The sequence below is a fragment of the Neopsephotus bourkii genome, unplaced genomic scaffold (assembly GCF_033783945.1).
Source record: "Neopsephotus bourkii isolate Nb327-2 ecotype Australia unplaced genomic scaffold, CSIRO-AGI_Nbou_v1 NB_1574, whole genome shotgun sequence".
Classification (NCBI taxonomy): domain Eukaryota; kingdom Metazoa; phylum Chordata; class Aves; order Psittaciformes; family Psittacidae; genus Neopsephotus; species Neopsephotus bourkii.
In genome coordinates, this window is record NW_026902050.1 from 6,666,044 (window position 1) to 6,682,000 (window position 15,957).

The following is a 15,957-nucleotide window of genomic DNA, read 5'->3' on the forward strand; positions in this document are numbered from 1 at the left end:
GACAGGGAGTGCTTGCCCTTTGTAGTAGGCACAACCAACAGTGATGAAACAGCTGCCAAATAAGTGTAGTCCCAATTAACCCTTATGAAGCTAAACCTCTCAGATCTGGCATTTCACAGAGAGTTCCAGGTTCTGCCATTTTCAGATTGGTCAGCTACATCATCATCGGTGACAGAGCAATGATTACTAGTAATACTACTAAAGGGAATATTGTATTGTAATGTAAAGCATTTTGTAAGAGAAAGCACAACTTACTATGAATCCTATACTGTTGTGATTCCTGGAAAATGGGTAAAATGCTCCTACTTGCATCCATCGTCTGCAAAGTTCTTCTGTGGTGTCATCAGAGAAACCACAAATATCTGCTCCAATCTTCAAATTAAAACATAATATGTTGAATATACAGTATGTTGCACCTCTAATCTCTACGCAAAACTTCTAGTTTTCAGAGATGAATTAACTCAACCTTAATTGCTAGCCAGAGTGACTGACCCATTCAACAGATTTGTGCCTTTCTTCCAAATTCAACTATGTCATACAAAAAAGAATTAAACTGATTATTACCTAGCACTGCTCATCATTCCATTTCTTCCAAATCTTTACCTTCCTGTTTGTTGCTAATATGGGTACATTGGGAAAAAAGCTCAAGAGTCATACAAGTTTAAATCACAGAAGGGAATTTTGCTATTTCCCTTTTAAATGGATGTCTCTCATTTGAAATTATAAGAAAAACAACAAAGCTTTTCACATCTATCACTAGTGTTTAAAAACTGCTAGAAGTAACAGGTAGATTGGGATATATAAGATAACAATTTTGTTACATTTATCTCACCATAAACAGCCACAGTAATAAAGGTGGCCTAAACAAAAAATCAGCCATTGGATAAAAATAAATATATAAATAAATAAATGTTTAAACCAGATTTCTAAAGGGCATTAATTTGGAGCTTAAAATTTAAGATGGTTTTCTAGATAACATTTCATTAGATAATCTGTTATTACAGAGGTAGAGTTACTGTTTATCCATATGTTTTGAAAGGATGTCAAAACCTAATTTCATACATAAGGAATTCCAAAGAGGTTAAATTCCAGCATTCCAGGTATCGCCCATTTAATGTGATCCCATGTTGCTGCATTATCTCCCAGCCAGTGTCCTGTGTATTTTCCTGAACCAGCAAAAGTAGACCTTGAAAGAAGGAAGCTTCGTTTTCCAGGGAAAAGTGCTTCAATGACTCTTAAAAGGAAATAAAACTGGAATCATGCAAAGGAAAAAGACAACTCAGACATCACTAGTTTTATGTAAGGCAGATTTACAGTGACTGATTTACAATAATTATTCATCCCAGGGATTTGGACTCCTTTGCAGTTAACCAGGCATACTTTAGCAAAGTTCAAGACATTAATTTTAAATAATCTTTCTATATAGCTTTGACAACCAATGTGTGGCTTTTACTACCAACTTTAATTAGTAGATTTTGCCTTAGCTGCATTGGTTTAAGTATAATAGAATATTTTCCAGGAACTGGGTTTCTGTAGAAGTGAAATCTCTTGCTGTTTCGGGAAATGCAGGCCAAATACTGTTCTGAAACCTTTTTTTGTAGTTATTTTAGAATGCATTTCTTACTTCCGTGTTGATATGGACATGGAATATCCATAAAGACTGTGGACATCGTACTGTTTCCCCCACTTCTGTACTGCATCCATACAAAGCGTCTTGGAAAACATGACCTTATCAAGAATACCTTCAATAAAGGAATACAAATATCTCTTTTAAAGCACATTATTACTATTAATGTTTTCAATAATTTCTTTAATGCACATTCATGACATTCGAGTCTTTTTTTGTCTTTAACGTTTGCACTAAGGCCAGTATTACTACTACAAAAACAGAATGCTGCTCTTGGCTGCTGGTTTGTTAATCTTTGCTATGTGACATTTTCTACTTCTGAGCTTCTCACACATGCAAAGAATAGTTGAGAACTATGCCCTGAATTTCTGAGTCATTATCTGACAGCATGTTGGCAATAGTTACTTAGACTTACTACTTAATAAAAACTATGAAATCCATTTTAGTTCTACATGTATCTTGAAAGCTACTGATAGTGAGATCATTACATTATCAGACATAACTGAAGAACAACAATATTCAATAATAATCTGAAAAGAGAAGAAAAAAAAACAGTTAAATAAACCATACCTTTGATGAGGGCCAAAGTATATAATCATTTTCATAGAATCATAACATCATAGAATCATAGAATGGATTAAGTTGGAAGAGGCCTTAGTTATCTAGTTTCAATCCCCCTGTCATAGGCAGGGACACTTTCTACTAGACCAGTTTGGTGAAAGCCCCTTGCAACCTGGCCTTGAAAACTTCCAGGTATGAGGCTTTTACCTGTCAATAGTAATGTTCAAACCCCCCCTGTAAGAACTACACTAAAATCACTTTTCACACTTCTAGCCAGTTGCACAGCAATTCATAAACCTTTTGATATTTTGTCTTCTAGTTAAAGTAGTTAGACTCACTTGGAGTGAAAGGAGGATAGTTTAAGTCATTTTGCTCACAACCTTTTTTCGAGCCTCGAACAAAGTTAGCAACTTCATTCATATCCTGAAAAGGTAAGATGAAGAATGTAATAAAGTTTCCTCAAGTACATTTTCCTGACAAAGTCTAACATTCTATTCTCTTATCCTTCAAGAAATAATTACTCAGAACTAGCACCAATCAATTAGGCAATAATGATACAACTCAGATAGTGAATTATGATATAAAGCAGATACTCATCCATTCTTATATTATATTAATATCAGTGACAGTGTTGGACAGACTTCTATATGCAGGTTGAGTGTCACGTTGCACGAGCTATACCTTACTCCTCCACAGAAAGGAACTGCGTGAATTGCTCGTGTATACATTGTCCCTACCTATGACCAATTCCAAACATGTATCAAGGAAATGTTTTCTGTATGGATTGTGTTTTGGAGAGAAATACAGAACCAATCAATGTACATTGTACTTTTAGAAACTTTATTACAGGATCTTCCTTTAAAAAAAAATAATATGGTTAAAATTGTTTTTAATCACACCTGATTTCCTTGTACTGTACCTAAAATCCATTGTGCCAAACTGTATTTTAGTCCTTTTGTGGAAGAACCTGATTATTCCAAATCCTTATCTGGAATAGCAATTTCAGGTTTACTAAACAGGAATTCCATGAGCTGCTTGAAGCGTATAAACATAGATTTTATGTGTTATGCCCTGTATTCAGGACCTATGTAGCACATATTCACTGAGCAGGTATGCAGGTCTCCACATATTACCATTCTGAGTACAGGAGTGTGCTAGCATTTGCTTTTAGCAATGGTCCATCAATTGAAGCAATGAACATCCAAAATCCAGTACACTGATCATTCAGATGTTATGATTAATGTTTCAATTTAAAATTTTAAATTAAAATATGAATTGCAGATTCAACAGTAGAAGACATACACATCCTTCACTGATTGCAGGTTAGTAATAACAAACATCCTTTTCAAAATCAATGCAAATTGTATTTGATAAATATCTATCTTCACCTATTTTTTTAAATAAAAATAACAATTAAAATTCTGAATTACTTACAATCCAGATCCCATCATATGGTACTGTTTTATAAAAGAGTGTGCATTCTTCCACCCACCAGCTAGTGCAGTCTGGGTTGGTGAAGTCTGGGAATACAGTTTCCCCTGGCCACACCTGCCATATTAAAAGGGAAATAACTAGTTAAACCTTTAATGATATTAAAAAGAGTTCATAGAATCATAGAACAGCCCAGATAGGAAGGGATCTTGAAAATTCATCTGGCCCCACCATTTCTGGGAGAGAGAACCTAGATGAGATCATCTAGCAGCGTGTCCAATTGCATCTTGAAAACCTCTAGTGATGGGGACTCTACGATGTCTCTGGAGAGGTTGTTCTAGTGATTGATTGTTCTCACCATAAGAGTAACTTGTACCTATTTCCCCTCGTAATCTCCATGTTGCTCCTTGTGAAAAGAGAACTTCTCTCTGCTTTGTAGCTGTCCTTTCAGTACTGGAATATTTTGATTAATATCTCCCATGAGCCTACCCTTCTCTCAGTGGAAGCAACCAGACTCCTTTCTTAATAGAGCAGGTTCTCCAGCCCTTCAATCATCTTTGTGGCCCTTCTTGGATCCTCTCCAGTCTCTCTACATCTTTTTTCAATTCTGGGCACCAGAATTGGACACAGTACTCCACGTGCAGCGTGACAAGCACTGCGTGGAGTGGGATGATCACACTTCTGTCTCTCCTAGTGATGCCTCTGTAGATGAAGCCCAGCATGTGATCTATATTCATTGCTGTAATGGCAAACTGCTGACTCATGTTCAGACAGGACCCCCATAGTTAGCCATCAGGGCAGTGCTAATTGTTCAAATCAAGACTTTTGAACAGCAAACATGAGAATGACAATAGCATAAAGAAGGCAGAAAGAGTATGAGTTCCTTAACTTTGTAGTTGTCTATTGCTTTTATTCTAAGAAGTCATACAAGGAACAATATACAACAGAAAATTTTCTCAATGAATGTTAAAACTGTAAATGAAAAGGAGAATGTGGTAGCTGGCTTTTCAGTCACTACTGAAAATACATGTGAAGTGGCTGATGAATAGTCCCTTAAGCCTTCAAACCACCTTAGTTTTCATTTCTGTTCCATGTAAAAAGTTAAAAAAAAAAAAAAAGCAAGCTTAAGAAGAATCATGCCCTGAGAGAGGCCTCATAGACTTTAGTTCCAACTGGCAGGTAATTTTACTGAAAGAAACAACTTAGAAAATGAGAGCTTAAAAAGGAGCCCCCTGACCTAAAATAATCCATAACAGTGACAACGGACCAAATTCAATTGCATAAAACTGTAATTACCTCCCCAATTAAAGGTGTTACTCCGTCTGATTCATTAACCCAGACTTTTTTGCTCTCTCCCCTGACGTAACTTCCATATGGACTACCATCAGGCAGACTTTGTGTGCTAATAGCAGGGTCCTAAAAATAAAAAGGAAATGAAAAAAAAAGAAGAAACCAGGATACATAAGCTCCATCAGTTACTATAGACCACTAGAATGTTAGGCAATAAATATAAAACTTACATAGAATAAGCAAAGTATAATAACAAACAGTTATAATGGTAACATTTACAAAGGAAAAATAAATAGTTAAATGCTTACCAGTATGATAATATATTTTTGTCCATATTCATGCATATAAGCTGCAAAATCAGGGAGGTCTTTAAAATTCACTTTGTCATAAGTAAAATCTTTCCATTCCTCCATATAGTCAATATCAGTGACCTGCGCATCCTGAAAGAGAAGGGAGTTCAGCTTTAACATGTGAAATGGTATGTAAAGACACTGTCTGTTAATCAAACACAATTTCATCTGACATTTCTTGTTTGTTCTATAGTGAATTTATTTTTGGGACTTTACTGCAGTCTGGGAAAAAGTATGCTGTCAGGACCACTTGCAAACAATGTGGATATCATCCCATCCTCACAGCCTTTATTAATGATTAATAATTATTATATTATTTAAAATAATATATAAAAACAATAATTAATTAAATTAAGCACATCTTTGTGCCTAAAAAAAGTTACATTTAACATTAGAAGAATTCAAATGATTGTATATATTGGCATCTTTTTAAATAGCCCCTGGACATGTAGCTATTCCATTGCAGTTTCCTGACTTCAAGAGCTATCTCTTTAAATAAAAATGTTCCTTCCTCAAATCTTAGCTTAACATGAGGGTATTTTTATTCTAGTTAAGCCATCAGGCTAATGTAATCTGAAATCTAATTAAAAAAGTTAATTGTGTTTTACCTTTGACTGTCAATTAAAAATAATACATGGTTCCATAATTGTCCACATGATAATTAAAAAATACTTCATGAATTAGGTAACATAAGAAGATAAGTGGATATAGTAGGAAAGTATAACTGAAGAAATATTACAATAAAGTGCTTAAATAAATAAAATTTCCTGTAATTAAACCTTACCATTTCCCACATTCTGATGATGGATCTACCATTAATAATGCACAAACCCCTTTGACAACAGATGCCTATATATAAGGAATTCACTAATTAAAACTGATGTGAAATGAACCAGTTGCAGAACACTGTGGCCTGGATCTCTGGGTAGTTCTCCTGCAGAGCTCTGCTTGCCTTCACAGGGTTTTTGCCCTCCTCAAACCCCATACTTACATAAGGGATTCCAGTTGCCCTGTTCCTCTCCACAACTCTCTTCACCTCATCCAGAGACCCGTAATCGTAGCGGCTGAGCTGAAAGCCCAGGCTCCAGTAGGAAGGCAGCATTGGCAGTCCCACGAGCTGCAAGTGGAGAGCAAAAATCCCACACATTGTTAGTGGACACCACATATTTCACCTCAGTGCCTGTTTAACTAGATCTATATTCCTCAAATCTATTTGAATAGTATACACTAAGCTTTAGTCTGTGAAATGAGCAGGCCACTCCCAAATGTGGTATTATTCTATGGGGTGTTGGGGTTTTTTTGTTTGTTTTTTTTTTCTTTTTTTTTTTGTAATATTTTATTTTATTTTGGGGTAATGCCCATTTTTTAAAGTGTCACTAAAACCTAAATAGATCTCCAGAAGTACAAAAGACATCGGTGATATCTTACAACCATAAAATCATTACATGCCTGTAAGCACGTATCTACTGTATAATATTGCTGTATGAACAGGAATTTGTCCTTATAACAGGAGCAAGCACCAGCAAGGAAGCATAAGTTATTCCATGTAGACCATCTCTAGCTCCGGTGACCACTATGTAAATCAGTCAGGCCATACAGACTAATGAATTTAGCAGCTACAGACTTTTTCGGTCTCAAGCTGTTGCATGGTCTCTGCTCTAGCACTCCAGCAAAAGTAGTGCTTAGTTTTCAGCTGCCTGTAATAGGCCAACTAAAAATATCTACATCCCACCTTAACCCCAGATAGCGATTACTAATGACAGCATTTATATTAGGGACATACTAACTGTTATTCTTAGTTAAATATATACTGAGTCATATTTTCAGTTAATAGATAACATAGTTGAAGACATACTGTCATATAAAAAGGTAGAAAAAAAACCCAAAACCATAAAATCCCGAGCACTTTTAAAAATCTACAATGCATTATCTCTTTAGCCAAAGGTACCTTCAGGTACTCCTGGACTACTTGCTCTGGAGTGTTCCCCAAGAAGATATAGAAATCAAGGATCCCACCAATGGTTCTGTAGGTCACAGCTGGAGCAGGCTGCACCACAAACTCTGCCAGACAAGAGTGCACAAAACCAATTCTGAATACCAGTGAATTCTAAAATAACATTGCAATTTTATAATTGATTATTAGAAATTTTACTAAGAAAAAAACACAAACCAAAAATACTTAATGAACCCCAAACCATTAATTAAACTTGCAAAAAGGGGCAATGTATTCAGATTACTCTTTTAAATGTTCATATTTCCATTCCCTCAGATCCAACAGAGAAGAGTATCAGAAGAAATCCAGTGGCTCAGTCTTCTATCTTTGAATTTTTAGTACAACTTCCCAAAACTCAAGGGATGTGAAGAGCTCTGTAAAGCATACATATATGTGTGCCTATCAAAGAGACTAAAGCACATTTACTTTCAACTATTGCTCACTCCAAATTTAGGCTCTGATTCCAGAGTCCTGCAAAGTTGCACACGCTTAAGATATAGTTCTGACCCTCAGGTTTCAAGTGCTATCTGAACGTTAACTATGCACTACTTACTGCTTATGTTGATATGCTAAACACCACAGTTTCATTTCCAGTTCTGCAGATCGTTTAAAAAGGTGCTCAGAGCTACAGAGAAAGATTTCTTACCCATGGCATTGCTATTCATTAGGAAAACACCAAAGGAGGCTCCAGTGTTGTCTTCCAAACACAGGAAGAAAGTTTGAACTCCATATAAGTTATCCATTGCCTTAAAGGATAAAAAGGGAAAGTAAGATGATTAAAATCTAATCATGGTATCTGTTCTGGGGTATTTAAAAATGTATCACAGGTAGAACTTGAAGCTTCTCAAAATAATATAGCCAACAATAAAAATAAAAATCCTGACACCTTCCTACAGATCTGTTTTTTTCTTCCTGGCATTCATCTCTTTTATGAGAGCATTTTGCATTAAAACAAACACTTCCCCAGATATACAGGTAACACAAGCAAGCAGATGTGATGGATCTTCAGGCAAATCTGCATATAGCAGTACTATTTCTGGGTAATATCTATGCACATCAAGCAATAAACAGAACTTGAAGAGTGCTTTCATAACCTTTCACCATAGACTAGATTTTACATCTAATCTATATTTCTACTATTTCTATTATTCCTGCAAGGTAATCGCTTTTATGTCTGATCTATGGTAATAAGAGAGTGAATTGCTTATTTTTTATTTCATTTCTATTTTATTTTCCATTATTATTAGCAACAAAAACCTTAGAAATTTTAACAGCTGTTGTAGTAGATGTGCTTCTTCCCCTGCAAAAGAGAACTCAGAACAATTAAGGAGAACAGAACTTGAGCAATTTGAAATTAACCTGACTTGATCCTGTTCACTGTTAGTTTAACTTAATAAGTCTACACTCAATAGAGCTGTTCAGGTAAGATCTTTAAAAGGGAGGAGATAGGTATCTCAAGCCAAGGGGTACAAATTCCAAATTATTAATTAATTACATAATTAATTAATTACATGATCTCACCCTCCAGTTTCTAGTTCAGAAAAACACTGAACTGCTCTCTTAGAGTACAGCATATGAGTTGTTGCTTTATGAAGCTGAGGTAATGGCTACAAATACAATTATCAAAAAATGGGTGCCCCAAAAATTGTTTCATAGGAAGTCAGTCAAACAACAAAAACAAATAATTGTTGACAGACGTATTTTATCTTGTAAAGGGGCACATGTTAAGGGGAACTTTTAAACCATTTTTCAAGTTAGAAGGATGTTAACTGAAGAAGCATGATCATCTGTACTGAATGTTGTGCCCAGCAACGCATTAGGACATATTTGTATTTATTTTCTTCATCAGTAGAAACTGAAGACTCTGATATTTTAATATTTATCTGCTGGTTTTCAGGCGTACATCAACACAAAAAATCAGAAATCAGGAAACATTCATCAGTACCATCTAGGTTTTAGCAATAACATGGAGTGCCTGAAAAGTCTTTTGGGGAAAGTCACAGTAGATGTTATTAATGTGTCTACTGCAGAATAAGATTGGATTACAGAATTCATCTGTGAAGAATGAGGTGTAATAAAACCAGTTCTTACTGCAGAGGGGCCAGTATCCCTGCTGAACATGGGCCAGGTTTTCCAATTAACATCATGCCGGTACTGCTTACGCACATGCTCTCCCACACCATAAATGTTGATGCTAGGTACTTTGATGGATAGCTGTAAAAACTGCTCAGCATACTGCAGTGGTCCTATGGTAGTATCAAACCTGATGAGACAAAGAAAAAAAATTCTTTTTGTTTTGGTTTTGTCTTTGTTTTAATATAGAATCATAGCAATAACTCTTTCTGCTCCTTTTAGTTAGAGCTAGCTAGCCGGTTCAGGTCTCCATGCAGAGACCTGAAGGAGAGGGAGGTGGATGGTGTGGAGCCAGAGCAGAACAGCGCTTACACATATGATATAAGCAGTGCCAGCTGATCCCACAGAAACCTCTCATACAAGTGGCTTACCCGTTTTCAGGGGTACATTTGCACTTCTGTCTTCCACTAAAGGTTCTCACCCTGCATCTGTTTTGCCTAGTCCTGAATCCATTCTCCATGGCTATTCACAGAAACTGGGCAGATGGGAAATTTCCTTGGGTGGGCAGAAACACAAAACTAATCCACCCCATCAGATTTTTCAAATCAATTGCAGCTTTTGCTTTCCAGGGAAAATGAACCAGACCTGCTCTTGGGTCCTGCTAAGCCACTCACTACAGGGAAAGGCAGACTATGTCTATGTGCTAGCTCTCAAATAAGCTGTGCATAGATGAGTGAAGATTAAAGTGATGACATGATCCTTAACATGGTTCAAATCCCATTTGATGGCTATCACATCTCCTGTGGTAAAGTCTGCATAAAGCAACTGCTAAGCTCTTTAAGGAACATGAAGTTTGTGATACTGGAAATACACAAAGAGACTGTTGCATACATCTGTACAAACAGAATAAGCCATAGAGATCAATATTTCTCCTTTACATCTAATAGCAAAACAGACAGTAAAAGTCAATTTCATTAATGAAGTTTCCTCTGTGGATTTCATTTTGCAGCTTTCACCATTCCCTTTCATTACAGACGAACAATTCCTATTCCAAACGAGGGTGATGAGAGCTTTAAATATGCAGACAAACCTAATTTTATTCCTTATTTGATGATGAGAGTTTTAAATATGCAGCCAAACCTAATTTTATTCCTTATTTCTATGAGAAGGACTTGGGAAACAGTGGAAAAATCTGAGCGCTGCTGAGGCAGAGAGCAGTGGGAAGCAGTCCATTTTCTGCAACAGGGTGCATCAAGGATCAGCTCACTGCAAGGCGGTAGACACATGGAGTCACCCTCCTTCCTTTAGCTTTGCTAAGCTATTGCAGCTATAATGGTCAGCCAGACTCTAGACTCCCTTAACCAGCAATGCTTCAGGTTGTGATCCTGTCTGCAGTCCCCAGCAGTGCCAAAAAGTTTTCCTCGGGCATCTTATGCATCCTGCCTCTTGATGGGTAGAGGGGATCACACATAGGGATGCTTTTATGCAGCCAGGTGTGTGCCCATGCCACCACCAAAATGTGTTCATTTCCTATCGTGTACATGCTGAGATTTTGGGCAAATTGATTTTAGCGATGCAATTAAATAGCTCGCTAATAAGCCAAGTGCACCAGAATGTTTGAACTGATTTGCATTTCCTAAGCAACACTAAATATCATCCTAGGAAAGGGTCTCCCAGAACAATGGAAGCAATCAAGCCAATCTATTTCATTCCTTTTGAAATTCATCATGTTCATTTTACTTTCTCACTCCTCTAAAATTTTGAACATTTCCAGTTGACAAATGTGTCAAAATTGGCCCCTACCTGGAAGTAGTTTCAGTTTCACATCACTCTTAAAATGAAACAATCATAAATAGAACGTAATTGTGAATTAAATGTGATTTAAAGCAGAAGGCAATTGGAATGAAGCTGATCCTCAGATTTGAATGTTAACTTCAGCTTCATTAATGCAAGATCTTACAGGGATCTGCTGAAATGCCATCTTTCCTCAAAAGCAGAGAAAGTTACTTTATTTGAGGTAGCAAACAAGCTTGATGTATATTAACATCATACCAAAATTCAAAGGAATGTGTTTTTATTTACTCATTTTGTCTAATTTTAATTGGAAATTCTTTTTACAAGTTTATTTTCCTGTGATATTTGTGACTTTTAAAAGACAGAGGAGAGTAATGTAACTCCCAGACTTCATGCAAACTCAGGCACATTTTTTTTTTACTTTATCACTTCAGATGTATTAGTAAACTATACATTTATCACTATAAGTATCTCATTATCCCTAAAATCTTAGATGCATAAAGAGGCCCTTAAACAATTAAATACACAGTATAATCACAAACAATTCACAAACAAGCTACAAAAAACTGAGGAGTTTGGTCTTGCAACTTTTATTCTGCTCATTTACGTTTATTTTATATTTGTTTTTTAATTAAAACTGCTAAAACTTGAGAGGTGGTTCAAAGTTCAAAACCTCATCTAATACATTTCTGTCCTCTTGTAATGATTCCAAGGACTATCTTGCCCATCTGCTCACAAACTGTACTGAAACCTGCTTTCCCAAGGAAGAAGTTTGTATTTCCCATGAAACCGTGTCAAACTCTCAGGTTTTCGTGTAATTGTGATGGCAATAGATCTGTCAGAGTACCAACTCTTTTGGGGAGCTTAAATACAATAAATGATGATGGCAGGTTATAGACTTTATAATCATCTGGATGATTAGGATTTTTACAATGAACTGTAATAACACATTGATCCCCACTCTTCCAATGAAGCCTCCCTTTTGTTTGGTTGTTTAAGAGTTGAGGGAATGAACGCATCTTGTGTAAACAAGTGTATCAAGGATTTATCTCTGAGGGGCTGCTTTTGTCCCATGCTAACATCAGCTGTCTTTAAGATGCTCAAAGTCAATCATCATTGTCTTTTTCTACTTTAGAGACAAAATTGCATCCACTTTTATCAAATTAAACAAAAACCTATTGAAAGTGTAGACAGTACTCCAGAGCACTGTTTCAACATGGTTCTATTGGACTACGTTTCTTGTTCTCCCTCAATATACCTGTTTAATCACTCATGCACTACTGAATACCAAGTCCATCTTTTGTGCTCTATAATTGCAAATCAATCACTAGAAAGGACTCTAAACAAGAATACAATACTAACAAGAGCACAGAAGTAATCGCCAATTAATAAAACTTGAAGCGTTGATAATCCAACTGGCCTATGACTCTGACAGGTAATCATTCTTGGACTGATTTAATAAGCACGTCCATCCTGACACTTGCCGTTTCTAAAAGGTCTTGGAGCTATGATGTTAGGTTTGTAGGTTTGTTTTATTTATTCCTTTTTAGAACTTACACTCATTGTATAAAGCCGTCAAATATTTTACTTGGAGTGTTGCATGACCAGTTTGTAGGGTGCTTGCTCCAGCTGTTCTTGGACATCATAGATCCAAAGGGCAACCTGGTTTTGGCAGTTCAGGGCTTCAGTATGATTGCCACAAATAAGATTAACCTCTTTGGTTATTTTGAGCTAGGTGTCCTGTCTCAGCTTCCTCCCAGCTTCCCCTCCTCACTGGCAGAGCCTGAGACTCACAAAGTCCTTGGTCAAACTAAACATTACTTAGCAACAACTAAAAACATCGATGTTATCAGCGCTGTTCCCAGGCTGAAAGTCAAAACCACAGCCCTGCACCAGTTACTAAGAAGGAGAAAAATGACTGCTACTGCTGAACCCAGGACAGGAAGTTAAGGTTAGATATAAGGAAGAAGTTCTTTACTGTGAGGGTGGTGAGGCACTAGAACAGGTTGACCAAAGAAGTGGTAAATGCTCCATCCTTGGCAGTGTTCAAGACCAGGTTGGACAGAGCCTTGAGTGACATGGTCTAGCTTTAGGTGTTGCTGTTCATGGCAGGGAGGTTGGAACTATATGTTCTTGACGTCCCTTCCAACCCTAACCATTCCATGACTCTATGATCGTAAGTCCATGGTGCAGCTTGGTTTTGGTGATTCAAGGCTTCAGCATTACTGTGACAAATACGATTAAAGAAGCAATGAAGAAAGTTCCCATGAGATTTGAAGCACTGGCAAGGAGTCCTTGGGATGACAAAAGTTCCTGTAATGATGGCACAAAATAGCTGTAAAGATTTCCCTAGTACTGGGGGAAAGTGAACAAAAAGACCTAAAACTTTCAGGCAGAGCTCTCCATATTACAGAATTTACATGCAAAGGAACAGCTAGAGTCCTCGCAGAGCATCCATCAGTCAAACAAAGAGAAGTACACTACACGTGCAAAAGGTCACCTCACACCTTGGGCATACATTGATTGTGTGGTAACATGGGCTTTCAGAGAAAACCAGTGACATCTGTGTTATTCAAAACCAGCACCAACGCTACTTACAGCACTCTACCGTTGCTCACTCTAGTCACCACGATGCCAAAGGGGTTCTGCTTCACATCCACTTTGTAGTTTAAATTGGAGGCTGCAGATCCAGTGAAAGATCCCACATGTTCATGAGGGACTTCAAATCTTTGTGTTCTAGGATCAGTGATCTGCACATATTTAAACAATAGAAGTGTTGGGCCTTTAAAAAACTAATGTCTAATCCAAACATTTTCCAGTGTTAATATATAGTTCTGACTTATGATATTCCCATCCCTACCCCAGTCTCCTCTTCTGCCTTCATTCCTGTTCACTTCCAACTTTCATCATGTATTTTCAGCCATTTCTCTCACACTTGACTCTGTGTTTCCCTAGCTCAGCAAGAACCCACTGTAAGAGAAAGGTCTTCTACAACCCATCAATACCCCACAGTCATGGCATCTACTTCTGAATTTTCCATAGAAAACAGAAATAATTGAAGGGCTAACACTGTCTGCCAAAATGACTGAGATATATGGCCAGGCCATAAATAAAAAGTGAGTAAATAAAGACCCAAAATTTCCTACAATGAGGAAAAAAAGGTAGATTATACAAAAGCTGAGCTTTTCAAAGGTCTCAGCAATTTTTTATGCAAAAATCCCACTGTGCTAAACAGTCATTAACCTGACGTATTGCGACAGCAGAGAGGACATAGAAAGAAGGAGCTGAGCACTTCAGTGTGATCCATGAGACTGCTTCAGAAGGATTAATCCATCCCTCCTAATCTCACTGCGCAGTAACTGACAGCCTAAAATCTTTCACTGAACATGAATTTTAAAACAGCATAGAAAAAATATTAACCTTGAAGCGGAAGCGGTTTGGTGTCTGATACTCTCCTGTGAGAAGGACAGTGTCAATATCATTTCCAAAGAGAGAAGGTGATGGCAGCCTTGTTAATGTAGTCTCAAATCCTTGGGGAAAAAAGCACATGTTGCAAAGATATTGTGTTGAATCAGACATCAGCACATGCCTAAATTGAGGAGCACAGCCTGTAGCTTACCTGCCTGTGTTGTTCTTGTCGACCCATCCACTTTGTACCCACGGTTTGAAGAGAAAAAACACCAGGGCACACTCATATCGCTCTGAGGACTCCAGCAGCAGCCACGCAGATTGCAGGTGCTCTGACATGAGAGACAAAAATAGGCTGACAAATAAACCCTTTATACTAAACCAGTTAAAATGCACATAGAGTGCATTTTACCTCAAACACCAGAAACCTTAATAATATCTGAAATCAGATCAACTCCTTCTCTGAAACTCTAATGAGTGAATTCTTTAGCATCAAACATGATATATAGAAAAGACTTTTTTCTGGATTTAGAGTAGAAACTTGCTTAGTAGACATCCATTCTTTCTTTAAACCACTATATCCACAGGAAAAATGTACTTTTTAACATCTAGTAAGCATCTGGTTAAATACCTACATAAACAAAATTGATCATTATGTGCAATATCTACATTTAGTGTAATTTTCTAATAACAGATATGTTTAGATTGGTTTTGCAGAGCCTCAATTTGAGATAAATCAACGTTTTTCCCCAAAAAGTCTCTAACGAACCTGTTGTTCAAAGCGTGTATGTCAGTGTAGTAGCACCAACCTTTATACTACCTTTCAGTAGTTTAATAAGCTACAGTTCCTTTGCTTTGTTGTTAGAAATTAACTTATTCGTGCACTGTTTGCATGACTTTTATGTTTGAAGATAAGATATGAGTAATACATTACTAAGTTTCCATACATTTTCTCACCTTAAAAAACCCAATGCCTTTCTTAGGGCAAAAGGCAGTGGTAATACGATAAACCACTCCTGGCAAAGGGCAGTGTTCATAAGTGATATCAAGTATCCAAATCCAACATGGAGATCTTCAAGACTTTTCCCTCGACCTGCTGCCTAAGAGCTGTTTCTGCCTTCATCTGATTGTTTTCAAATGTTTTTGGTGTTTGTGTCATGCTTATTTAAAATATTCTGCAGCTTTAAATAGGTGGAGATGGTCCAAAAATCTCCATTGATGCTGCCCTTTGTGCACTTGATTTTGGGTTGTAGAGCCCAACCTGGTCAGTGCAGGTCAAATGTTTTTCTCAGCCACTGAGCAGGGCAAAGATAAGTCAGCTCCAGCCTGGAACCATGCATGTGCTGAGGGAAAGCACAGAGGGAGTTCACAGACCCACTGGCTTGGGAAGTCTTAACACATTTATTTGGTATTTTGACTGCATGGAGTAC

General features: G+C 37.1%; 1 protein-coding gene and 1 long non-coding RNA gene across 2 annotated transcripts in view; one reads left to right on the plus strand and one right to left on the minus strand.

The window, feature by feature from the left end:
- Nucleotides 1–15,957, plus strand: part of LOC133222193 (uncharacterized) — a 400,427-nt gene that overhangs the window by 94,173 nt on the left and 290,297 nt on the right. The gene's annotated exons all lie outside the window — the stretch shown is intronic.
- The window catches only part of LOC133222190 (maltase-glucoamylase-like), a 57,375-nt gene that overhangs the window by 36,728 nt on the left and 4,690 nt on the right, over nucleotides 1–15,957 (minus strand). Inside the window, exons 3-16 of the mRNA XM_061371670.1 lie at nucleotides 14,739–14,859; nucleotides 14,540–14,649; nucleotides 13,718–13,869; nucleotides 9,344–9,515; nucleotides 7,899–7,998; nucleotides 7,208–7,320; nucleotides 6,251–6,376; nucleotides 5,218–5,349; nucleotides 4,916–5,035; nucleotides 3,623–3,736; nucleotides 2,527–2,611; nucleotides 1,625–1,742; nucleotides 1,063–1,234; nucleotides 256–372 (exon numbers count right to left, since the gene is read on the minus strand). Of these exons, the coding sequence (XP_061227654.1) occupies nucleotides 256–372; nucleotides 1,063–1,234; nucleotides 1,625–1,742; nucleotides 2,527–2,611; nucleotides 3,623–3,736; nucleotides 4,916–5,035; nucleotides 5,218–5,349; nucleotides 6,251–6,376; nucleotides 7,208–7,320; nucleotides 7,899–7,998; nucleotides 9,344–9,515; nucleotides 13,718–13,869; nucleotides 14,540–14,649; nucleotides 14,739–14,859 (1,752 nt within the window). The remainder of the gene's footprint in view (nucleotides 1–255; nucleotides 373–1,062; nucleotides 1,235–1,624; nucleotides 1,743–2,526; nucleotides 2,612–3,622; nucleotides 3,737–4,915; nucleotides 5,036–5,217; nucleotides 5,350–6,250; nucleotides 6,377–7,207; nucleotides 7,321–7,898; nucleotides 7,999–9,343; nucleotides 9,516–13,717; nucleotides 13,870–14,539; nucleotides 14,650–14,738; nucleotides 14,860–15,957) is intronic.